This window comes from Dromiciops gliroides, chromosome 6 (assembly GCF_019393635.1).
Source record: "Dromiciops gliroides isolate mDroGli1 chromosome 6, mDroGli1.pri, whole genome shotgun sequence".
NCBI classification, from domain to species: domain Eukaryota; kingdom Metazoa; phylum Chordata; class Mammalia; order Microbiotheria; family Microbiotheriidae; genus Dromiciops; species Dromiciops gliroides.
In genome coordinates this window covers 238,172,532-238,198,917 of record NC_057866.1, presented here as the reverse complement: position 1 = coordinate 238,198,917, position 26,386 = coordinate 238,172,532, and the positions used below count along the sequence as shown (strand labels likewise).

Sequence of the window (26,386 nt, the reverse complement as noted above, 5' to 3'; positions counted from 1 at the left end):
AGAAAAGAAACAAAAAAAGTTATTACATTAGGCTAACCTGGGGTTTGTGAATTTTATTAAAATATTTTGATAACTACATTTCAATAGAATTAATTTCTTTGTAATCCCATACTTTTTATTTCAGGCATTTGAAAACATTATTCTGAGAAGGGTCCATTGACTTCACTGGACTGACAAAGGAGTCCACGACTCAAAAAAGGTTAAGAACCCTTGCGTTAAGGAGAAACTGAAAAATACAGCATGGTCATCTCATCAGAAGTGTAAACATGGCAAGAGCCAACACATAAAAATCAGCACGTAACAGGCAAGCAAAAACAACACAAAATATTTATTTACTTCTTAAACAGACTTCTGCATTAGAAAATGAGATCCACCTGTGTGCTATTTATATTTAGTCTATGAACACTAGAAAAGAGGTCTAATTCTTTACTTTGATTTGTAGCAGTAACTAAAATATAAGTTCTAAGTATTACTCTCAATGAATACCAAAGCATTGAAAATGATATTTGGGAGCTGATTAATAAATAAATTTATGGGGCAGCTAGGTGGCACAGTAGATAGAGCACCAGCCCTGGAGTCAGGAGGACCTGAGTTCAAATGCGGTCTCAGACACTTGACACTTACTAGCTGTGTGACCCTGGGCAAGTCACAACCCCAATTGCCTCAGCAAAAAAATAAATAAATAGATAGAGGGAGATAGATAGATAGATAGACAGATAAATAAATAAATTTGGCATAGCAAAAAATGTTCCTGAGCCCTCCCAAAATCAACCATTAATGTCAAAGTTTAATTGTCATAACTAACTTCCAGTAAACAGTGAGAACAGACTCCTCAAACTGATCATAACAGGAAATTATTGCTCTGTTACAAATGATGAAAATGGCAGACTCAAAGAAACATGAGAAAATTTGTATGAATTAATTCCCAGTGAAAGAGCAGAAGCAAGAGAACAATGACCAAAATAACACAAAGCAAGAAAATTCTGAAAAATTTCCAAATGCTGCTCAACTGAGTAATCAATCAGGACTTCAGAAGGCTGATGGGTGAGGCATGCTTCACATGTCTAGGTGAAGAGGTAACTGACTAGACTGATCCATTCTTTAGATGTGCCCAATGTGTGGATATGATTTGCTTTACTTTGCTTATAAAGGGTGACTTCAATAATATATTGGAGTGAGCAGCGATAATTATTTGTTGTTGTTGTTGTTGTTGTTGTTGTTGTTTTGCAGGGCAACAAGGGTTAAATGACTTGCCCAGGGTCACACGGCTAGTAAGTGTCAAGTGTCTGAGGCCGGATTTGAACTCAGGTACTCCTGAATCCAGGGCCGGTGCTTTACCACTGTGCCATCTAGCTGCCCTGATAATCATTTTTTAAAAGAAAAAAGTGTGGGGGGAGCAGCTATTTGGAGAGTGAATAGAGCACTAGCCTTGGATTCAGGAGGACCTGAGTTCAAATCCAGCCTCAGAAACTTGACACTTACTAGCTGTGTGACCCTGGACAAGTCACTTAACCACCATTGCCCCGCAAAAAATAAAAGAAAAAGCATTAATGGCAAATTAAATTCAGAGAAAAGAACAATACATAAAAGAGAACAGAAGGAATTACAGACAAAGATAAAGTCAGGGAGAGCAGTTTTGTTGCTATGTTATAAAATTTAACATATCTGTAAAAAAACCAAACTACATGTAACAGAAATTCATAGTTTTATATACAATTCTTATTTTTTTTTCTTTTTCTATTTTCCTTCAAGCTTTGCGGCTTGAAATCAGCTTTCTATCTACCACTTTATGCTACCTCTCATCAATGTTGCTTTAAACATATTCACACCCACTCCAGTAGCTTCAAGTCTATGCTGAATTTGGGCACAGAAAAAAGTCCTTTATTAAGCAGTTAATATTTTAAAAGCATTTATGAAGCACTTACCTATGTGTCAGGCACTTTGCTAAGTTTTGGGGATACAAATACAAAAGACAGTGCTTGCCCTAAAGGATTTCACAATCTGGTGAGTCAGGATGGTTTGTTTTGGTGTTGGAAGTCACAGGAATGGTGAGAGACACCACAGAGAAACTGACTGACTTGTTCTTTCAAGAAACGACAGTGTTGATTTGCTTTTTGTTCCAGAGCTAAAGTACATGAGCGGCAGAGAGCAGGGTGCTAGGTCTGGACTGGGCTAGATATGGGAAACTCTCACCAATCCAAAGCTCTGGGTTCCAGAGCAGATTTCCGCTTTGTGGTACAAAGTATTTTATTTATCTAGCAGTTGTGTCTTCATAGAAACTCCCACTGGACCAACTGATTAGGAGGTCATTGTTCAACTTCAAGAGAGCAGTTTCAGCGGAAGGGTGAGGATGGAAGCCAGATTGCAAGGGCATGAGTAAGGAGTGGGTGGTGAGAATGAAGAGTCAGTGAGTTTGGCAGGGAAAGGAGGAGATACAATGTCAGTGAGTGTGGGCTGTGAGGTAGGAGACAGAGGTTTGTTGTGTTCTAACAGGATCAACCCAAGCAAATATGTACACCTATGGACAGGAACTAGTGGAGAAGAGGCTAAAGATACAAAGGAAGAAAAGTTCCAAGCTCTGGAGAAGGCTGAAGGAAATTGGATCAAAGGTAAAAACGGAGAGATTGGGTGTAGAAGGGCCAAAGACCCCTAGATCTTTTGATACCAGTAAAGGCAGACAGGATGGGTGAATATATTAAGTTTTGAGGTGTGCAGCGAGAGAAGTGAGAGAATATCAATGATGCCATGAAACCTACACCGACTACTCCAGGCCACAAATTCTCTTTTCAGATTTCCCATTACATTTCTATTTAGTAGCAGAAAAATCTGAATTATACTTTATTAATTATCTGGTTTAATTATCCATTTCCTCTCCCTGACTAGACTGTAATTCTGTTATAACTCCCATGATGCCTAGCTCTACATTCCATAGCTAATGAGCACTTGACAAATATCTGATTGGCTGACAAAACAACTATGTGCTGGCTGCTTAAATATTCCACAAAAGCAGAAAATTCTCCGTTATTTGCCTCCATAATGTGATTTCACAAAATGATAGATTCACAGAATTTTAGTTTAATTCATAACCGAAAAGGAACGTTCACTACAGCATACAAGACAAGTGGTCATCCAACCTCTGCTTCGCATTTTTTTGGGGCGGGGCAATGGGAGTTAAGTGACTTGCCCAGGGTCACACAGCTAGTACCTGTCAAATGTCTGAGGCCAAATGTCTGAATCCAGGGCCAGTGCTTTATCCACTGCACCACCTAGCTGCCCTTCATCCAACCTCTTCTTGAAGATTTTCAATGGGGAAGGAGAGTAAGAAAAAGTCCTCTACCTCCTGAAGCATAACCATTTTATTTAGGGATGGCTAAAATTATTAAGCAGAGCTTTTTTCTGACATGAAGCCTCCATTTCTCTTTGTAACTTCTGCCCCTTCTTCCTGATTCTATCTTCTGAGGACAACAAATAGAATAAAACGCCATCCCTCTCCTACATGACAAATATTCAAATAATCAAAGAAAGCTATAAGGTCTCATGTATTTCTAAAGTTAACTGTCTGAACCCAAGTATAAACTTTTCATTTATCTCTTTGGAATTTCATCTTATTCAATTTAACCCCATGTTCTAGCCTAGCAAAATCTTTTCAGATTCTGACTCCAAATAATTTTTTTCAAATCTTTAAAAGCCTAAAATATTCTATTTCCAAATAAGCCTTCTTCCACCATGTCTCATCTTTTTAGACCTTGTCACTAACCACAATGAAAATTATTCATTATACTTCGGTTTTAAAATAAAAAGTAGGTTAAACAGGGCAGGGACCAATTTTTCTAATTTGGTTAGGTTTTTTGCAAACTGCTGCTTAGTGTGTCATGTGGGAAAATAAAATAAAATATTAACCAAACAAAAACGTCAAGACCAGCTGGAATGAATAATTATGTACTTCTATTTCCTTGGTTCCTGGGAAGGCATTCCAAGGCATAGTAGTAGTTGCTTTGGTAGCATTTTCCCTTCCCTGGAGGTCTTCAGTAAAAACTGCATGCTCATCTGTATGATATGGTATAGAATGGCCTTTTCGCCCATAGGTTCAATTAGATAGTTGTTTAGCTTCGTTTCAATTCCTGCATTCTGTGATTCAGACACTGAATTGTTGAAAGGTAAATGGATTTGTTGTTTGTTTTATTTGTTTCTAGAGGGAGCTGGGTAGCAAAATGGATAGAGTTTGGAGTCACAAAAACTAGGGTTTAAATTCTGCCTCAGACACTTACTAGCTGTATGGTCCTGGACAAGTCACTTAACCTCTTTCACTTTCAGGATAAATCATAACACCTCAAGTTAAATAAGATATGTAAACACGCTGCAAACCTTAATGTGTGAGATGAATGCTAGCTATTATTATTAATATTGTTTGTTTTGAGGGGATGTGTTTTGCTAAGTGTCCAAAAAAAATGGGATCTTTACTGTTTTTTAAAGCCCATGGGAAAAGATTATATAGTCTATTTCCCACTTAGATGAATATTTTTCTCTGTCCTGTGTCCACTTATAGACTTGGATATTATTTTAAAATATTTTAAAACTCAATTCCCATGCTTCTGCCAACACTGGGTAGCCTCCTATGCCACAAGCTTTATTCATTTCTAAAGCAATCAAAATGAAAAGTCTACATGTTTTTGACCTTCATAGAAAAAGATAATGAGCATTTTTAGTATCACTAGAGTTCTGATTATTGGTGTTGATAGGAAGTTATAAAACAGAAAATCCTTTTTAGCAAATTCACATAAAAATTTCATAAAACATATTAGTTCCTCTATTTGAAGTTAAGAATCAGCTGGTGAAACATGACATTTAGACTAAATTGGATTGGGGAGGATGAGAAGAAAATTCTTTATTTATCTTTCTGGCTTTCCCTAACAGTAAGAAAGAATTATGGTTGTATTTCTTCTCCAGTGAAATCTCAAAAGGATTAGCAGAATAAACACAGCTAGGTTTTTGTTAGCTTCATTTTGCTGCCACTGTTTTTGCTGCCAGATAGGCCATAGATTATCATTTTCAACCAGGCCAATAAATTCTTATTCATTTAACTCTAGAAACTTTTTCAGAGATGATCAAACTCACACACACATACTTCCTAGATCTGAACACTCTCACTCATATGGTTAACAACCAATTTCTTCCACTTTCTCCTTCCATCCCTAGTCCACTGGATAAGTACAATAGAGTTAAATGCTCCTAAATGGAAGAAATTTTATTGTGGGCATCAAATTGATATCCACCTATTAATTAAATATCATCTATTTAGCTTTTCTTCTCCTTTGTTTATATTTCACTAACTCTTCTCTTTTTTTATACAGCCTACAAATACCCAAACATACATCATACATTAATGGTTATATAAGTAACTGACCCCCCAAACCCCTTATTGTTAACCTTCTAAATCTAACACCTATTCTTCCACTTTCATTTCCTGGAATAACCTCTCAAAGTCAGAAGAGGGCTAAGTATCACCCTCTCTAGTTCTTCAGAAGACAAAAAAGATCGAAAGAACTGCAAAATGAACATTATAAATCAAAATACGCATTCATTTTCAAAATATAGCCTAGGGTTTGGACCGACTGATGTTTACCAGTATCACACAGAAGCATGTGGCTCCTTAAGGCTTCAATCCACCTGAATTAGTGTGGGAGCTTTCTCCACCAAAGGAAATGGGATTCTGTCTATGATTTAGTAGATGAATCCTAGGGAGTTGCCTGAGTCAAATATAGAAGCTTAAGGGACTTGCCCTTAGTGTACAAATGCTATGGAACATTTAATTAGGACCGAGCAAGTTCATGGGAATCATAGAGTTGGAAGGCCAACTAGTCCAAGGGCTTTTAACCCAGGGGCTGTGAAATTTTTAAAAATAATAACTCTACTTCAATGTAAGTTGCCTTTGTGAGTCAATATATTTTATTTTACACATTTAAAAACATCATTCATAAAAGGGCTCTGTAGGCTTCAAACTACCTCAAAAAAGGTTAAGAGCTCCTATAGCTAGTTCAATTATCCAGTTATTTTACAGATGATTAAAATGAGGCCCAGTAAATGATTTGCCCAAGTTCGTACAGGTAGTGTCAAGTTATCCTTAAAATTTATTTCTGTCTTTACTCTTCTGAAATGAAGCTGCACATGTGCAGCAAGGCCTTTGCCTTACAATAGATTAAGTACAGTGATAGACTGTTCAACTGTAACCACAGTATATTTCAATACTTCAAAGATTTGGGACTTTCTTCATGTGGGTTCTCCTTTCCCCGGGGGCAGACCACAACTCTTCCACACTAGCAAATCAAGATTCTGTTCCAAATTCTGCAAGACTGGTCCTTGGACAGCAGACACCCAGTCTGTCATCAGGCCCACACTTGGAACTCCTAACAACCTAGTAGGCCCCGCCCCACCAGGGCTTGCACTTTGCTAAAATAAACCTTAAAGAACTTGCACAGTGGAATGAGGTTATCAGAATACGGCTGTAGTGGAAGGACCATGGTGTATTGTATAGAAAAATCCCCAAATGCTATTTGCAGAAAATAACGTTCCCTGAAAGTCAGTGATTTATAAAAGAATATGGAGAAACTTGCTTTTAAAAGTCCATACTAAGGGGCAGCTAGATAGCACAGTGGATAGAGCACTGGCCCTGGAGTCAGGAGTACCTGAGTTCAAATCCGGCCTCAGACACTTAACACCTACTAGCTGTGTGACCCTGGGCAAGTCACTTAACCCCAATTGCCTCACCAAAAAAAAACAAAAACAAAAGTCCATACTAAATTTTCAGACTTGAACATGGAAACACACCAGCCAAGGGAAGCAAAAAGCTTCCCAAAAAATGAAAAGAAAACAGTCATGCGTTTTTCTGACGTGGGACCAGCAGCACCTAGAAGCCATTCAAATCAAAGAGATTCCTCGGTGGCCAAAGACATCGGCTGTGGGGTTCCTCCACCTACTTCATAGCACCAGTTTTAAAATTTCTCATTTCCTTCTCATGCTACAGAGTGTGGGCTTGGAAGGATTGCAGGGAATAAAGGAGAAAGTCCTTGTGGAGAGATGCCATCTCCTTCAGATGGGGGAGTCACCCCATCTTCTTTTGTTTTGTTTTGTTTTTAGTGAGGCAATTGGGGTTAAGTGACTTGCCCAGGGTCACACAGCTAGTAAGTGTTAAGTGTCTGAGGCCGGATTTGAACTCAGGTCTTCCTGACTCCAGGGCCGGTGCTCTATCCACTGTGCCACCTAGCTGCCCCATCACCCCATCTTCTTGACATCTGTTTCTCTAGTTAGCCACATAGCTAGTTTTACCCCACTGGGAACACAGCATCACGGGTGTACAGCTGGAGGGACACTCAGAGATCAGCTCATTCAGCCTCCTCATTTGAGAAAAGAAGAATTGAGGCCTAGCAGGTTAAGTGACTTGCCCCAAGTCACACAGGCAATAAGAATCAAAAGTAGGTGGGGCGGCTAGGTGGCGCAGTGGATAGAGCACCAGCCCTGGATTCAGGAGTACCTGAGTTCAAATCTGGCCTCAGACACTTGACACTTACTAGCTGTGACCCTGGGTAAGTCACTTAACCCCCACTGCCCCACCAAAAAAACCCAACCTAATCAAAAGCAGGATTCAAATCCAGGACCTCTAATTTCAGACTCTGTGCTCTTTAGTACTTCTTTAGTCGTAACAGACCATGGTGAATAGACTACTTAAATTTTAAAATGTTTGATCTTTTTCATCCACATGACCATACGTGATAAATAAATCATCCATGAGGCAATAAAGATAGTTAATTCTTCAGTCAGCACACAAAAGGTGAGTAACACATGAGAAAGGAAGACAAGGCAGTTAGAAGATAGTGAAGGGGGCAGCTGGGTGGCACAGTGGATAGAGCACCGGCCCTGGAGTCAGGAGGACCTGAGTTCAAATCCAGCTTCAGACATTTAACACTTACTAGCTGTGTGACCCTGGGCAAGTCACTTAACCCCAATTGCCTCACTTAAAAAAAAATTAAAAAAAAAAAAGAAGATAGTGAAGAACAAAAAAGAGAATGCACCCAAGAGTCTAAAACAATACCTTTTGATATTTTTAGGTAATATATTTAATTCTTCCATTCTGGCCCTACAAGAACTCACTCAAGTCTTCTAAGGGTTTTTTGTCTATAGAATCATTTCTTCTAGGATTATCTCCAATGGACCCTATATGCATCTTGTTTGTACACAATTGTTTGCATTAGAGAGTAAGCTCCTTGCGAGCAGAGACTATCTTTTGCCTTTCTTTGTATCCCCAGTACAGGGCACATAATAAGCACTTTGCAAATGCTTGCTGATTTGACTTGACTTGCCCCCATTATCTTACTCCAAGCCATGTAGGGACAAAGAAAGCTGTTTTTGTTGGTGATAGGTGTGTGTGTGTGTGTGTGTGTGTGTGTGTGTGTGATTATGTGATTCCTCATCAAAAATTACCTCCAGAGTAATCTCCTACCTCTCCTTCAAGGCTTGAGCCCATCTTCACCTCCTAAATAAGAACTCTGCTAACAATTTCAAACCATGACATTTCTACCAATAAAATTTCACAGAATTTATTGTTTGTAGAATTCTATAGCATGTCAACATGTACGATCTTGTGATAACACTTCCATGGTTATTTTGTACTGCAACCTCACGTCTCCTAATCCTTAATGGAGAGTAAGAAACATTATGTCTCCTAGGTACAAAGCAATGAACATGGTGGGAGTCAGGTACGGCACAATCCTGCTCCTTAGAGTTTATAATCTAATGGGGAAATAACTTTAATAGATCTGTGATCTCAGCACAGATTAAGACCCGAATAATTCTTCAAATACTTGAAGAGAGGGACCATAACTCCCTTAAATCTTCTGTCTACCAGGATAAAATATTCTTCTAAGGTATCTTTTCTAAACCCCTTCCCATCACACCCTCTACCCCGAAAAAAGCTCCATGATTCAATATCACTACCAAATTGGGTCCCAAGAACAAAGCCCTTGATAAGGCCTAAACAAGACAGAGCACAACAGGACCTTCACTTTTCTCATTCAGAATATTATATTCCTAATAATGGAGCTTTACAATGTTCTTAAGTTTTGTTAGGTTTTTTTTTTCCCACGGTCCTGGCACACTGTGGATTTATATTGAGTTTGCAGTCCACTAAAACTCTATGATCTTTCTCTTCATAAACTAATGTCTAGCCACATTTCCCTCAACCAGTTTAATTGTTTAATCCCAAAAGAATGTAAACTCCTTGAAGTCAGACTTTAGTCAATTTCATTCTTGTCGTTGCATTTTTAGTTTCCTTGAATCCAGGCCACTGTGGAAAAAATAGAATACACAAGGAATCTGTGATCCCCAGAGTCAGCACTCAGTCATTTACATCATCATCAGAACATGGGTTAGTCAGAACCTAAACATCATTTTTGTTTGTTTGTTTGACAGTCGGAAGAAGAAAAGAAAGAGGAAGAAGGAGAAAAAGAAGATGACCAGCACCACCTGAAGGAATGTTAGCAGGCAATGGATTACCAAGGAAAAAAAGGTCCCAAAGCAGGATGCTGTATAGTTTCTATTCAAAAATCCTACAGTCATTAAAAGCTTACTTAAGCCAAGCAGAGATTCAAACTTTAGACATGTCACAGACCACAGTCCTTGCCAATAACAGGACCCAGGGACCTTCCATTAAAGTTCTTCCAAGGTGATCCTACTTTTCACCCACAAGACACAAGTTAGGATGGCTCTTGGCACCTTCAGGTTCTTTTCCCCTTTGAAGTACTTCTTCCATTCTTTCAAGAATCACTTAATTCTTCCCAAGAATCTAGAAGATAGGGAGGTGTTCCTCCAACCCTTGGATCTTCTTCTCTAGTATGGGGACCCAATTTGTATTTAATATAAACTGTTACTTAGTACTGTCAGAAAAATAAACACAGAAATCCTCTCTATGATCCTGCAAAATTCCCTTTGCCTTCCAAGCCTTCTGGGAAAAAAATAGCCCCAGTTAACTCATTCTTGTTGGTAGCTATTTCTTTTGGCCATACGGAAGGCTCATTTAAAGCAAGCTTCATCACCTTCGACCTTGTCCAGGTCCCACTATGGCCCTTACACAGTGCCTGGAAAATAGGAGGTGCTTAATAAATGCTTTTTGTTAACCAACTGAAATTACCTACCTAGTTCATATGACAGCTCTTGAGAAGCTGTTATCAGCTATTATCTGAGGTCCTAAGCAGAAATCCAACTTGCATCCATTCTCACTTCTCCCTTCCTTTTTCAACGTTGCTGAGCAGACTTTAGGCTCATATATCCACCTAGCTATCCCTCTATCTCTGTCTTTTGTCCAGAAAGAAGGTCTAATTTAACTGGGACCTAGAATTTATGGAGGAGAGGTTGAGATAAGCTTGGAAAGGCAACTCGAAGGCAAAAGGGTCAAGTTCTACTCAATAGACCACGACAAAGATTTCTAAGCAGAGTGACATGGCCAGCTCTATGCATAAGGGAGGTTAGTGTGGCAAGCATATAAAGACTGAAGAAGATTGTAGAAGAAGAAACAGGAGACCATTGTTGTAGTCCAGGAAAATGATGATGAGGGCCTGGTGCTAGTGATGACAATCCAATGGTGGTACCGGGAATAGAAAGGACGGGGACAAACATGAGGAATATTCCATTAATATCAGCTGCATCAACTGAATTTAATTTTTTTCAATTTTAATATATGTTAATTGTCAAACTTTTCAATTACTAAGCAGAGATGGTAATTGGAAATTTTAATAATTAAAGTTTAATAAACTTACATTTGTCAGAAAAACAGTTCTGGCTGCATTCTTATATTCACTTATTTAAAAGTAATTCTTATACCAAAGCATAGTAGCATGAGACCCACAAAGTCCAAAGTAGGGTGTTAAGCAATCTATCAGACTGAACCATGAGGTTACTGACAGTTTCCTTCATTTGAAAGCTAGTTTTCCTTTTCTCTTCCAATCAAAATACCTATTAAATTCATCAAATCTGTCATTGAAACTTAGCAATCACTACTCCAGATACTCTTTGCAATAGGAAGTCTAGGGAAAATATATTGTGAATAATTCACAAAGCCTTTCAAGACTTCCATTTCCAAGCATAACACATTGTTTGAATTAAAAGATAGTGGGGGACAAAAAAACCAGACATGCCAAAAATGATAATGTAAGAAAATAATATTAGGAAAACTATATCGCTTCTATGCTTCCTGGGAGGTTTTATTTAAACTTGTGAAATGAGATATCTATTTTTTAATTTTAAAAATTGGGTAAGATGTACCCTATTGACTTACCTCTTCACCCTAAAATAAGAGTCATATTGCTAAATTGGAAAAGAGTAGGATAATTTTAAGGAAGAGAATGCAGTTTCTCGGCCTTCTTAGTCATAATAGGCAAAATGAGTTTCAATGAAACACAAACTCGTGGGAGTCTAGAGCTGAAAGACTGGCAAGACTTTATTTTTAAAACTTGACTATCTCCTACTACATAGAAGATATTATTGAAATAAATAAGTTTCCAATCAATGTCACCTGTAAATTGATAAATCAAGAAGCATTTATTAATTGCTTACTATGTGCTAGGCACTGTTTTGTATCCCTGGGGATAACCCCCCCCCAAAAAAAAACCCCAAACCTACCAAAACCCCAAATGGCCCTTGAGAGGAATAAACTACCATTGTAATTGGGGGAAACAATTTGAGAAGGGGAAGGAGGAAAGGAAGGAAGGAAGGAAGGAAGGAAGGAAGGAAGGAAGGAAGGAAGGAAGGAAGGAAGGAAGGAAGGAAGGAAGGAAGGAAGGAAGGAAGGAAGGAAGGAAGGAAGGAAGGAAGGAAGGAAGGAAGGAAGGAAGGAAGGAAGGAAGGAAGGAAAAGAGAGAGAGAGAGAGAAACGTAGCTATGTTTTTAAAAACTTAAAAGGAAAAATTCACAAAATAAAATGCACATAATTATACTCCCTGGGAGTCTAGGCATGAAGTAGGGATTGTGGGAGTAGCCACAGGCTCTGGTGGCTTGAGGTAACTCCAAAGTATTATTACTAGCAGTAGAAGTATCGCCATCACCATGCCTGCTCCTATGGATGAAGAAAGGGCCATCTCTAGAGACAGTCCCTCGTCCCAGTTATCACCCTCTTCCCTCTTAAGGGTTGGGTGGGCCTAGGACCAGCACGGAAATATAGCAAGAATATTTAAAATGACGGAGAATAACATGAAAGAAGTCATAGAGATAAAAACAAACATGGCAGGGGAAAGGTGTTATCGCTGCTCTTGTTCATCCTTCTTTCTCAAAGAGGACCAATGACTGCATGAAGGTGACGTAGTAACTTGCGTGCAGACTGGATTTAAGTGAGGCAGAGCTATGTAAAATTGTCAGCCTCACTCCTCCAGAGTGGAGGAAGGTAAAGTTGGAGGAGACCAGCCTGAGTGGGCTAGATTATGAGAGGTGATAAAAGCCAGGAAGAGATTTAACTTGATAGAGCTAGCAATGAGAAGGAAGTAATATGATGAAAGTACTGTACTAGAAGAATTACTACATTGTACCTCTTCACTGAGGCAGTTATATCTAGGTGTATAACCTCAAGAAGGTCAAAGACAGAGAGGGGGAAATCCATATATACAAAAATATTTATAATCACCATTTTCTGTGGCAGCAGAACTGGAAAGAAAGTGGGTGGCCATCAACTGGAGAAAGAAAGAACAAATTGTGATATAAGAATATAATGGGGGGAGGGGGGGGAGCTAGGTGGTGCCCTGGATTCAGGAGGACCTTAGTTGAAATCTGGCCTCAGACACTTAACACTTACTAGCTGTGTGACCCTGGACAAGTCACTTAACCCTCATTGCCCCGCAAAAAAAAGAAAAAAGGAAAAGAAAAGAAAAGAATGGATTATTATTCTACCATAAGAAATAAGGGATATGAAAAACATTTAGAAAACCTTATATGAAGTAAAGTAGAAAACTTATCAGTCTTTAATTATAAATTTTGAAACAATTTCCAGCTCCCAGCTCTTCTGACCAAGGACTTCTCCCAGAAGTAATTGATAATTAAGATGGTGACAGAGGCCGAAGACAAGAGGCCCTTGATTGAACTACCTGAGACCATGCCATTTCCTCAAGCCTTGAAATCAGATTAGGATAATGATCCTACTAACAAAAGGAAGAAGCTTAATTACTTTACTTACTAGAAATGTCTCAAATTTATCTCTGAACAGGAAGAAAAGAGAATCCCTTAAAGGGAATGGTCAATGAGGGATTGAATGCTTTTACAAAAAAATTATTCTCCAAGGCAGTGCCAAAAAACGGCTCTTGCCGTTTGATGAATCAAAAATGGTAACTGAATTTTATCTGGAGTTCTTTTTTCTCTCATTCTGAAATTTTACATATTGCTTGACAATATCATAAATTGTAACCCAAAATGGTCTGCCAGAGATTTTCAGAGTCATAGGGCAATTCTGCCTATCTTTGTCCATTTCTTTCTCTTTATACAGAAATGTTTAGATTAGATTAATACTAAATTATAAAAACTGTTTCCAGCTGGCTCAAGCCTAAAACAGAGTAGATTTCTATGATACCCAATGATATTACTACAGGCATATATACCTCCAGGGAGGTCAAAACAGAGGGGAAACTGCCACCTTGAGGAGGTAAATACTGGGAAAAGAAGACCAGCTGCTATCATCCAGGTATTAATGTAGATGATGAGGGCCTAGATTGAAGTTAAGGCAGCAGGAATGAGAGGAAAGTTCATTTCTAAAATACACATTGTGGGGCAGCTAGGGGGTGCAGTGGATAAAGCACGGGCCCTGGATTCAGGAGGACCTGAGTTCAAATCTGGCCTGACATTTGACACTTACTAGCTGTGTGAGCCTGGGCAAGTCACTTAACCCTCACTGCCCCACCCCCACCCCCAAAAGAGAGAGACGTTATTATTTTGATCACCAAATCCACCAGTTTTCCTATCTTCCTTTTTCTGTCAAAGGCACCAATCTAGGCTCATAACCTCAGAGTCATCCTTAACTCTTCCCTCTCCCTTCCCCCTATATATTTAATCAGTTGTCAAGCCTTGTTGACTGAATCTCTTGCATCCATCCTTCCATCCATCCGTCCATCCATCCCTTTCTTCTAGTTCAAGCTCTTATTACCTCTGACTTTGGGAAGAGTCTTCCAGATGGTCTACCTGAACCCCCAGTATCTGCCTCTGTTTCTCTCTCTGCTCCCTCCTCCAAAAAGCTAAAACAAAATGACATTTCTACAGCAGAAGTCTGACCAAATCACTCCTCTGTTCAGAAAGTTCCAAAGGCTTTTTATTACTTCTAGGATCAAATACAATTTCCTCTGTTTGGCATTTAAAGCCTTTCACACAGTTTGGCTCAGACCCACCTATCCAGGCTTATTAAACGTTATTTCCCTTCATGCACTCTACACTCAAGCCAAAGTAACTTACTTGCTGTTCCTTACAAACAGCATTCCACATTTGGTCTACCTTCTCTGAATTTGGACAGGCTATATCCCTTGACAGAATGCTTTCCCCTTCTTCATTTCTACCTCCTCACATCTCTGCTCAAATCCCTCATCCTTCTACATGAGACTTTTTCTTTCTTCCCTGTTAGGAGCTCCCCTATCCATGAGGTTACTTTGTATATATTTTATATTTGCATATGTGCACATATATGGGGGCAGTGAAGCGTTGCAGTGGATGGTGTGCTGGGCCCAGAGTTAGGAAGACACTTCTTCCTGAGTTCAAATCTGGCCTCAGAACCTTCCTAGCTGCATGACCCTGGGCAAGTCACTTAACCTTGTTTGCCTTGTTTGAGTTGGAAAAGGAAATGGCAAACCATTTCATTATCTCTGCCAAGAAAACCCCAAAAGGGGTCACAGAGAGTCAGACACAACTGAACAAATATGTGTTGTTTCCTGATAGAATATAAGTGGCAGGTTTCATTTTTGTATTTTTATCCCTAGGACCTGGCCCAGATGCTTGGAATAGATCAGGAGTTTAATAAAAGCCAGCTGATAAAGGTGATTGATAAGAAGATAATTCTTCGACTTTCTTGGTTAATCCCACTATCAACAAATTCCCTTGAATTTCTTTATTCTCTAATTCCCTTAAATGACTATAATACTGTAAACAACCTAACAGGGCTCAGACAAAGGAATTAAGAATTTGATTAATTTTAATTACATTAAGTAGCTGTGGACACTAAAGTCTCCACATAGTCAACCTTTAAATATCTAAGGCCAGGAGCGTGGAGACAAGGTTAAATATTTTCCTTAAATCCTGAAAACAAAAGTTTACTTAATTTTTAGTGTTTCGGGAGCCTAAAAGGATTCTTTATTAGAGTCAGTACCAAATTACTTAAGTTGGAAATTCATCCAGAAAGGGCAACATCTGGTTTTCATCTGTTCTCATGGGAACCAGAGAAGTGTTTTGACTGGAAAATAAGATATTGGGTAGTAAAACAAGGGGCATGATGTGAAAGCAAACAGGCAGGTATAAAGACATGATACATAGCCAAGGAAAAGAGCTTAAACCCAACATAAACTTTCAATTTTAGAAAGTGAGAAACAAACCATTATCATCCATTACTTAAACAAATCCCCCAATGACACCTCAAATGTGCAAAGACAGTTAACTCTTGCCCTTTTGTCCTCAAAACTTCCCCTGGAGGATGAAGAATCCTATTAACAAAAATATCCATTTTAACCTAGGATTTTTTAATAATCTACACTGTCAGTTCTTTTTAGGGCTACAGACACCAAACATAAAAAGATACACAAACACAGATTGATCTTTTTTCCGTTGTTTTTCCTCTTTAAAATGAAATAGTAACTTACCTTTGCAGAGTCATGTTCAAGGATCCTGTACATGCCTTAATCTTGTTCTGGGCTTCAAGATGTGTCATTCCCTGAGCACTTATCCCATCAATGCTGAGAACCACATCTCCTATTCTCACATGGGCTTGAGATGCTTTACCACCATCCTTTAGCTGGAATAAACACATTGAAATATGTTAGATAGGAGTATCATCAACAAATAGAGAGTAATAAGAGGTAGGAAATTACGTTTACATGATATAAAGGAAAGAAGGGTAATTTAGTATCCTCTAAAACCCCAGTAAGAATAAGTATCAGCAACAATAAATGAACCTAGGACAATTAACTATTACCTTAACACATCAGCATGTGAGTCATATCATATTTAATAACTATAAAAACTTTTCAGAGAAAAGACGCCTACATGATAAAAGATGGCGAAATGACTAACAATAAACATGTTGTTGCCATGAATCAAGCTTAAGAACATATGGAAAGTTCAGATTTTAGCAGAAGAAAAAAAGAATTGTAAGTGAAAACTTTTTCTGTTCTTACATAAATAATGAAAAACATTTCTTTAAACCATTGATTCTTAATCTGGGCTTTGTAAACTTGTGTGTTTTTTAAAAATTGTTATTATTTTGAAAACTATTTCTAAATAACTGGTTTCCTTTATAATCCTATGTACTATATTTGATACATTTAAAAACAATTTTGAAAAAGGGCTTCCAGACAGCTAAAGTGACCCATGCCAAAAAAGCTAAGAACCCCTTTCAAACACTTGTCTATTTATCTGAATTCAAAGAATAACATCTTGAGAGAGTGCTGGCATAATTTATGTTGATAACCACAATTTTGCTCACCCCGTTAAAAGGAGTTTTTCCCCTTGCTTGGGGACTTGAATTTTATTTTTGATGCTGAGTGCTTCCTGTTTCAGGATCCCTCAGCAGGATGGGAAGGAAACTGTGACGACTGCCAGGCATTACTGGGCATCCCAGGTCCTTAATTCCCAAACCTTTCTTACCTTGCCCAATAAAATGCCCTATGTGCTCATACTATTTAGTTTGATCCACTTCCATTTTACTATTTCCTTGGGCCAAAGAAGTGAACAAAAGTAATATCAAAATAAGTAGGATGAAAAACAATATAACTTTCACAAGGAAATAATGAGACATGAAAGTCATGTGAGGCAAGAGAAAGCGTTCTAATAAAAATATGAGTTTCAACATTTAATACACATTAACCAATCCCAATAAATAATTACTTGGTTTAGGAAGAAGTCATGAAGAAATCATATAATATATCCACTGTCCTATCAACATTCCAAAATTAATGACATCTTTTATAAAAAAAGAGTGATTATTTAATGAATTTTTTAGTTCAAAGGAAATTTGAAAGAGAACAGTTCATCAAGAAATCATATCCAGGGGCGGCTAGGTGGTGCAGTGGATAAAGAAGAGTCAGGAGTACCTAAGTTCAAATCCGGCCTCAGACACTTACTAGCTGTGTGACTCTGGGCAAGTCACTTAACCCCAATTGCCTCACTAAAAAAAAAAAAAAGAAATCATATCCAGACCAAAACACCTTATTTGTGCACATGTTCTATCTTTCTAGGAGAATGTAAATTCTGAGGATACATAGGGTATTGTTTGTGTCGTTGTATCTAATCTCTAGCATGCTGTAGGATGCTTAGTAAAGGCCTGTGACTGGAAGGCTTCTTCTAGGCCATTTCCATTTGGTGAATAGGAGCACTTCCCTCTGAACTACGCAAATCCTTTGGTCTCACTGCATCTACACTGCCTCATCTTCTTTTCTGATCCTATTTAGTGACCTCCTTTAAGTTCCTTCTTCCGGTAGGTCATGCAGTCTACTTATACTGATAATACTTCTCTTAACTGACCTTTAAGTGATGCACAACAATTCTCTGAAGGTTATGGTGATCTTGCTGTCCTTCTCTCGATGAAGACCAAAATGACATCACTATGTTGGACTCAAGTTTCAGTGTGTCCAACTGTGGCTGATCAGACCAATATGAGCTCAGAATGGTCTACCACAGGTCAGGCACAAATAGTCCATGTGAATTTTTGGGGGTGGATTCTCTAAATTTGTACATCTCATGTTTTTTTCAAGCTACTTCAATTCTGCTTGGCTCATAGAGCACAGCACCTTCTTTTTTTTTATTCTACATGTCATAGAGAGTGACTGAAACTTCTTGAGCTGTAAAGTGATGCAGTCATACATGCATCAGGAACATCAATTTGGTAGATGTGTAGAGAATGGATTGGAAAGAGGAGGGCTGGGGCAGCTAGCTGGCGCAGTGGATAGAGCACCGGCCCTGGAGTCAGGACTACCTGAGTTCAAATCTGGTCTCAGACACTTAACACTTACTAGCTGTGTGACCTTGGGCAAGTCACTTAACCCCAATTGCCTCACTAAAAAAAATAATAATAAATAAATAAAGAGGAGGGCCTGAAAGCAGGGTGGTTTTGCATTTAATATATGCTTTTCCATTCATTTCAATTACTAAATTAATGGACTGGTCTTCCAAACGCATGTCACTGACTGAATATTAGACATTTTTCATCTGTATGGATTGTTAGGCTGATCTACTTTGCACAATCACTCATAGAACTAGACTTGTAATGTTCTGGAGCTTGATGCCAAGTCTTAGCAGAGAGATTAAGGAAGGAGAGGAATACTTCAGAATAAACAAAATCTAGAGTGAATTCCCAAGCAGCTGTGCCTCCATCTTAGCCTCCATCACCCCAAATTAGCTCTCAGCCAACAGATGAAAGCTATACAGATGCAGCCAGCTGGCACAGTGGATAGGGCTTGAAGTCAGGAAGATCTGAGTTCAAATCCAGCTTCAGACAGTGCTTAGCTGTGTGGGTATGGACAAATTGCTTAACTTCTGTGTACCTCAGTTTCCCCAAATGTAAAATGGTGGTGATATTATCAGTACATACAGTGGGGGCTTGTGTTTTCTTCACTTTTCAATTCTGTGACAATAAACATGCTATCTGCTATAGAAAATAATTTACAAAAGCCCACTTGTCCCCTTCTTACATTTTTATCAAGGCTGTTATTGAAGCACAGGTAGGTCATTCTCAGAGACTTTGTAAAGAAGTGAAAGTAGGTTTATTGCTATCCTCATGAGTACCTTTTTAGGGGGCAAGAAGGATACTGTCTGGGATTTTTTCCAATTCTTTTAGTATCTTCTCTCCCCTGAGATATTTTATAAAATTATCCCTAGATAACTTTTAAGATTGTCTCACCATAACTACAGGTTTTTTCAGTGTGTACTTGGTTTGTCAAATCTAACCAGTTCTTGTCTGTAGACATACATGAGAAGATGAGTTGATTAATCTCTTTTGTCTATTTTATTCACTACTGTTTAGTGGCAAACACTGTCTACAGCAATGATTTATAAAACTTAGGAAGAGAAAGAGAATCCATCCGTAAGATTTACATATCAAACTGAGATTTATGGAAGGTTATTCATTACAGACATCTAGGACCTCTGGGGATAATTAAAGTCTTCCCATGTGCAGTTCAGAGCAGGCCTCCACTAGTTGTCTGAGCTAACGCCTGCAGTATCAGACCAGTTCATGTGGATGTAGCAACAGAGACAGGCTCCCAGCTTTACCTTTTTATATAGGAAAGGTAAGTCAAGGATGTTCCATCAGTTTTCCTCATTTCTCAGAATTCTATGGCAGGAACTGATTAAAGGATAAGGTGTTACTTGTTACCTCTTCTCCAACATCTATACTTTGCAATCTCTGACTATTTAGTGGTTAAGGGAATGAAGGAGAGAGAAAAGAAAGGGGGAAAGGGATGGTGGAGGTGGACAGCATCTGGTTTACTCTAGGGTTGACCTTGTGAACTTTTAGGGTTTGTTCTCATACTTAGAAGGATCTGTTCTTGCCCAAATTCTGCAAAACACTGATATGTCTATTTCCTAGAGCCCAAGGAGTCCATCACATAGGAAGCCATTAGCTCACAAAGGACTTCATTGCAAAACAAAGAACAAAGATGTCATTAAGAGATTCATGGACTGAATCTCTGACTCGACAATCATTTTGAACAGGTCTCCAGACTTACAGGGTATGGTAGAGATGGCTAAAGTGTTCTACCTGTTTCCCAGTATCTGATTTACATAAGACAAACATGGGGACTTTGAAGGTAATAAATGGGAACCCCAATTCCTAGAAGTGTTTCGTGCCTATTCAGCAAATACACATTGCTAAATTTTGGTGTACATGCTATAAATGTGGATCTCGGTTTATCACCATGAAAGAGATAAGTCATCTCTGAAGAAACTGCTTTGGAGGAGCTGATATCAAGAGAAATTTCCAGCTGTATGGAACATGGCTGAAATTCTATTTTCTGTCCTGCTGGCTTCATTTGTGAATATTCTTGGGATAATGAGAATTACTAAAGTCTTAAGTCAAACTCCATAGACTTGTTTTTGTCTCCACTGCCTCTTTCTAGTTTATAAAGTGATATTGCTCATAATCTTCAGAAATCCACTCTAGTATTTTCCAAATAAATTTGTTTTCTAAAATGGAGTTGCCTTTGGCTATCTCTCCTCTTGGCAAGGAGATAAAATGTTGATTGTCTAAGACAGTATTCTGAACTCTTCTGGTCTACTTTTTTGACTGTTGTGTATCAGTTAAACTTTAGTAGGAAATAGTGAAAATTAAGGTCAATATCAATTCCTTTTTTCAATTTCCCATTTTTGGAACATCCATGGCTTATTTGAATAGGTCAAGTTAGAGATGTTACAACTATACAATAACCTTTGTTTTCATTTGATGTTGAATGTCTACTTCTGCTCTGACCAAATGGTGACCTAAATACACAGAGAGAATTGATTGTTATATGATCCCCTCAAATAATTTCCTATCTTAAGATGTAGTCCAGTTCTGTGTGTGTGTGTGTGTGTGTGTGTGTGTGTGTGTGTGTTCACCGCTTATCTTCTCAGTCTGCACCTCCTGTCTTTTGGAACCAAGTATTCGTGTGATATAAATGCAAGAATTCGATAGTTTACAATTCTTTGTGTCATTCTCTCCTGTGCAAACCTTTGTAGCAAAATGTCAGCTGACTTTGTTGAGAGTATCTTGGGCTTCAAGCTCTTGAAATTTTTTCTTAGAATTTCTCTGCTTCTTATTACTTTGGAAATGTCAATTCATATGCAAGATTCCCTTAAATATGTTCTTTTTGGTTATGCTTGTCATGAACACTACCAAAGGAAGATGCCCAAATGTCATATACAATGTTCCTTCTGGCCTTGGGGCACATCCTGAAGCCAAAGTCACCAACCCTCTTGCCTTTCAAATCAGCCTCAGATTAGATCAAGACTTGCTCAAGAACTGTCAACAGCTCCTCACTCCTACAAAATAAAGTCTGAGGTAAAGATGATTGAGGTTTAATAAAGTAAAGAATTTCAGGAGACTAACATATGTTATGAATACTTTCTTCCAAAACCAGTCAGAAGGTGTTGGACATGGTAAGCCAGGACCATCATCCAGATTCTTTCAGAAGGCATTCAAAGCCTGCTACAATCTGGCCCTAACCTCTCTCTTTGTGTAGTATTTCCTTATTACTGCCCTATACAATCCGCAGACTCTAGCAAAACTCTTCTACTACAACTGTACCCAAAACATACCATGTACCTTGCAAGTTCACATTTGCTTGGAGTGCTTCCTCCATCTGAAATGTCCTCCCTGTCTCCTCTATGGAAAGCAGAAGACTGCATTTTCTTTCAACAATAGTTCAAGTCCCACCAAGAATTCTTCCTTGACTCCCACTTTTAAACTCTTACAGAACTTTCACATTTATCATTAACTATCTTGTACTCTTATTTATCATTTTATTTGTGTCCTACCTGCCAATCTAAACTTAAGCTTCTTTAAGGCAAAAACAATGTCTTCAAGTCCTTTGTCATTAAGCATTTATGATAGTGCTCTGCACAAGGTAGTTGGTGTCAAATGAATACACTTAACAAATACTACACAACTTGACCTGTAGATGACATAGATACTGCTCCATTCAAAAATAAAACTTCCAATTACCCTCCTTTAAGAAATATGTTCAGCTTTTATTAAAAACGGCAAAATGAGTGGAAGAAACATTGGGCACCATGGTGGGGAACAGGAGGGGGACAATGTCATCCAGGCCAGTCTTGAGATGTATCAGAGAAACTGTCACTGGAAATATCCCAGTCAAGGATCACATCAGGAGGGTCCAATATTCTAAGAAACAGAGAAGGTAATGGCAGCTGGGCTAAATGGGATTGAGGTGGGAATGGAGAGAGACTGTATGGTAAGACAAAGAGGATTTGGATAGGACTCCCCTTCAGGGGCTGACAATGTGAGTGAGTCATGTTCTGTGCTTCGCCTCAACCTTTGAGCTCTTCTTCCTTTTATGAATTTGATGTATGGCCACTGATCCTAGGATTCAGGGAAAGAAGACGAAGCTCAGATGCATGTAGATCCTACTTCTTGGAAGCAACTCTGGTAGTTTATGTGGCTTGGCTGAGTTTATGGGGACAAACCCACAACAGACTTTTTTTTTCTGATGGTCTTATTCTATCTTCTACCCCTACCATCAAGAGCCAGGGTCTCCATGAATTGCTAACTCCAAATGATTGGGTACTTTAGGAATAACTTCATCTCGTGTTCATCTTATCTTACAAGGAGCAAAGCCTGGAGTACCAGGGAAGACCAGGAAAGCGTGCCTTGGAATTTTTACTGGCAGTATAGGTTGTATCAGCTCCTGCCTTTTATTTGGTGCACCAAAGACCTGTGCCCATGATCTCATTTTGCTGCCAATTAATTTTCATGGCTGCATTTTTTTTGTAAAAATACACTTCAGTTGTAATTTAGGGGTGTGAATGCAGTATACACATATTCCTAAAATGCCAAAGTTTCACTTTTTTAAAGGGCTTAATGGTGAATTAAACTAATATACGTTTTTTCACTACAGAGGATAGAGAACATGAACTCCATTTCTAATTCCTTGGGTTTGGCTTTTCATTTGTTTTATTTTTCAAATGAGACAGTATACTTTGTATTTGTCCAATAAACTACAACAAGATATAAACAGTGTTTTCAAAATTTAAAAGCAGAGGAGGGCAGCTAGGTGGCGCTGCAGTGGATAGAGCATCAGTACTGGAGTCAGGAGAACCTGAGTTCAAATCCGGCCTCAGACACTTGACACTAGCTGTGTAACCCTGGGCAAGTCACTTAACCCTCACTGCCCCACAAAAAAAAAAAAAAAAAGAAAAAAGTGTTAGATCAGAAAGATTATAAATTCCTTGAGAACAGTTATTGTTTTATTTTTGTCTCTGTATCTTCAGTACTTCCAGTGTATCAATTGAAGAATGGCTGAACAAGTTATAGTATACGATTGTGATGGAATGCTATGTGCTGTATGAAATGATGAAGGGGATTGTTTCAAGAAAAACCTGGGAAGATTTATATGAACTAATACAAAATGAAGTGAGCAGAACCAGGAGAACCATACATGCAGAAATAATATTGTAACAATGACCAACTGTGAAATACTTCGCAACTCTGATCAATACAATGATCTGTATCAATTCCAAAGCACTCAATGATGAAAAATACTATCCACTTCTGGATAAAGAACTGATGGACTATGAGTGCAGATTGAAACATATTTTTTCTTGACTTTTTTTTGGAGGGGGCAACATGGTTAATGTGGAAATGCATTGTGGATGACTTCATATATAATGGGTATCATATTGCTTGCTTTCTCAATTGGTTAGGGATGGGTTGGAATACAAGAGAGAATTTAGAACTGAAAAAAAAATTTTTTAAAGAAAAATTAATATCTCTCTAAAGAAGATGACTCAATCCCACTCAGTAATCTATTCCAATGTTTTAAAACACTTGTTAGAGAAAGCTCCTTAACTATATGTGACCAAGATGCCTCCTAAATCAATTAAATGCTCACTTTTCGCATCCTTGGCAAAAATGGAAAGAAGCCTGGCATTTAGATTCCCCTCAACCTGCTGTTACTGAACTATTTTTAGTCTTTCCTCATATGAAGTATTTCCTAACACTTTAATCATTTCCATTTCTCCATACACAAAGTTTTCCACTTGCCATAAAAAGTGAAACATATAATACTGGAAAATACAAAGACCCTGGACCAAGAATAAAAAAAAAAAAATACTGGGATCTTCTGTGTCCATAGAAAAGGGCATGATGCCTTTCCTGAAAATGTAAGAAATTATTGGTGTTGCTGCTAGGCTATCAAATTAAAGGACACCTACCTCCTTTCAGTTAATAGCACATAAACATACCTTGTAGGGGATTTGTTTGGGTACTTACTGGGAAGTATCTACTGTCTCAAAATATCTCAATTCTTTAAAAAAATTTTTTCAGGTTTATAATATACTTTATTTTCTTTTCATTTTTATATTTCTTTTATTTTCCCCATTATATGTTAAAATAATTTTTTAACACCTTTTTAAAGTTCTGAGTTTCAAATTCTATCCTCTTCTCTCTTCTTCCCCTTTCCCCTCCCTGAGATGGTAAGCGATCAAATACAGGTTCTACATGAATATCATATACATGCAGTCATCTAAAACATTTCCATATAGTCTTTGAGTCAAATAAAATTAAAAGAATGAAAGAGGATAAGGCACCGGCCCTGGATTCAGGAGGACCTGAGTTCAAATACTGCTTCAGACACACAACACTAACTAGCTGTGTGACCCTGGGCAAGTCACTTAACCCTCACTGCCCCGCCAAAAAAAAAGAAAAGAAAGAAAGAAAGAAAGAGAAAAATAGTATGCTCCAGTCGGTGTTCAGTCAATATTGGTTCTTTCTTTGGAGGTGGACAGTATGTTTCATCGTTAGTCCTTTGGGATTGTCTTGGATAATTGTATTGCTGAGAATAGTCAAGTTATTCACAGATCTTCATCTTGCTGTTACTGTGTATGATGTTAAAAAAAAGTTTAAAAACTTAAAAAAAAATCATAAAGAATCTCACAAACATTACTACTGGCTCCATTTACCCACAGGAAAGAATCTCCTCATCCCAACCGCTGGAGCACAGAAAGAAAACCCCATTTCTATTTTCCTAATTGAGTACTAGACCGAATATAAATTCTTAACAGTTTAGGAAAGACACTGAGGTCACCATTTATTCAGAGAGCTCATTTTTTTACTCGGTTTTGCAAGTTTGAATAGTGTGCATTTGTTTGAAGTCACCACAGTTTTCTGTCATCGATATGTCCAATACATATTATATAGCACCCAGTAACTATGCATATATTTTACAAATGGAAAAGACTCAGAAAAGCAGCCGTAGAAGGAGGCTACTGGGTCAGGCTGAGCATAAATCATACTAATTACTAACATAAATGCTTCTCTCTCTCCCTGCTAGCACTGTACACCAGCTTTCCACAGAATCAAAGGCAGTGGTACTTTTTTTTTTAACCACCAGTTACTGTATTCGATCTTCTCACTAAGCTGCACGTGTGTACAACCACTTAAAAACCTTTAGGCAGAGTTTCTACTTGCTGGCACACAGCCGGACATCCACAGGGACCACCCTAAGTAAATAATGAATTGGGTATAGTTGGTCTCTAAAGTGAATTTGCCCCTAATTTCCATTTGTTGTACTCCCCACACCCATTTCCCCATGAAACTTCTTTCCTCACATGCCCATGTTGTCTTTGAGCAGAGTCTCTCTGTCATCTAAAAAAAAATAGATTTTTTTTTTTTTGTGGGTCAATGAGGGTTAAAGTACTTGCCCAGGGTCACACAGCTTCTGTTAAGGGCTAAAATTCTAGCTAGTCTGTCTAAAATATCTAATGAGTGGTCGCCAATAAATTATAAGCTTCAGCAAGAGTTAGACTTTTAAGCATTTATTAAGGAGAATAAGAATTTGGTAAAGAGAGAGAAAGGCCTAGTTTCCTATCTGTTAAAGGGAGAGCACATTTCTAGCTCCGCTCTCCACCAGAGTCCAAAGGAAAAAAAAGTGAGCCCAAGCGCCAGTCTCTTCCTTCCTCCTCCCACTAGCCCACGTCACTTCCTGACGCCAAAGAAAAGACTCCTGGTCTTGCCCTCAAAGACCTTCGCTTCATGGGCGGAATTCTTCTACAGTAAGTCTCCAGCAGGTGGCATCATTCCAATCGTTACACTACTAAGTGTCAAGTGTCTGAGGCCAGATTTGAACTCAGGTCCTCCTAAATCTAGGGCCAGTGCTTTATCCACTACACCACTTAGCTGCCCCCTCATCTGAAAAATAAAGGCAAGGCAACAAGCATTTATTAAATACTTACTGTGTGCCAGGCACTGTGCACAAAGAATTCAGAAGCAGTCATTTATAAACTGATTAAACCTCATCCACACTCATTTCAACTCTGAGATATCTACATTTAAACCTTCTAGTCAAACCTAGCTCTATCATAATCATAATATGAACCTTTATTGTCATCTTATAAGCAGACAAACAGAATGGGCTGGAATTATTACCACGCCTTGTGTCATGCAAGCTGAGTGCAATAC

General features: G+C 38.4%; 1 protein-coding gene across 8 annotated transcripts in view; it reads right to left on the bottom strand.

The window, feature by feature from the left end:
* PDLIM5 (PDZ and LIM domain 5) overlaps window positions 1-26,386 on the bottom strand; it is a 214,671-nt gene that overhangs the window by 136,313 nt on the left and 51,972 nt on the right. For all 8 annotated transcript variants that reach the window (XM_043971436.1, XM_043971437.1, XM_043971438.1 and 5 more), the window contains exon 3: window positions 15,861-16,012. In XM_043971436.1, the coding sequence (XP_043827371.1) occupies window positions 15,861-16,012 (152 nt within the window). The remainder of the gene's footprint in view (window positions 1-15,860; window positions 16,013-26,386) is intronic.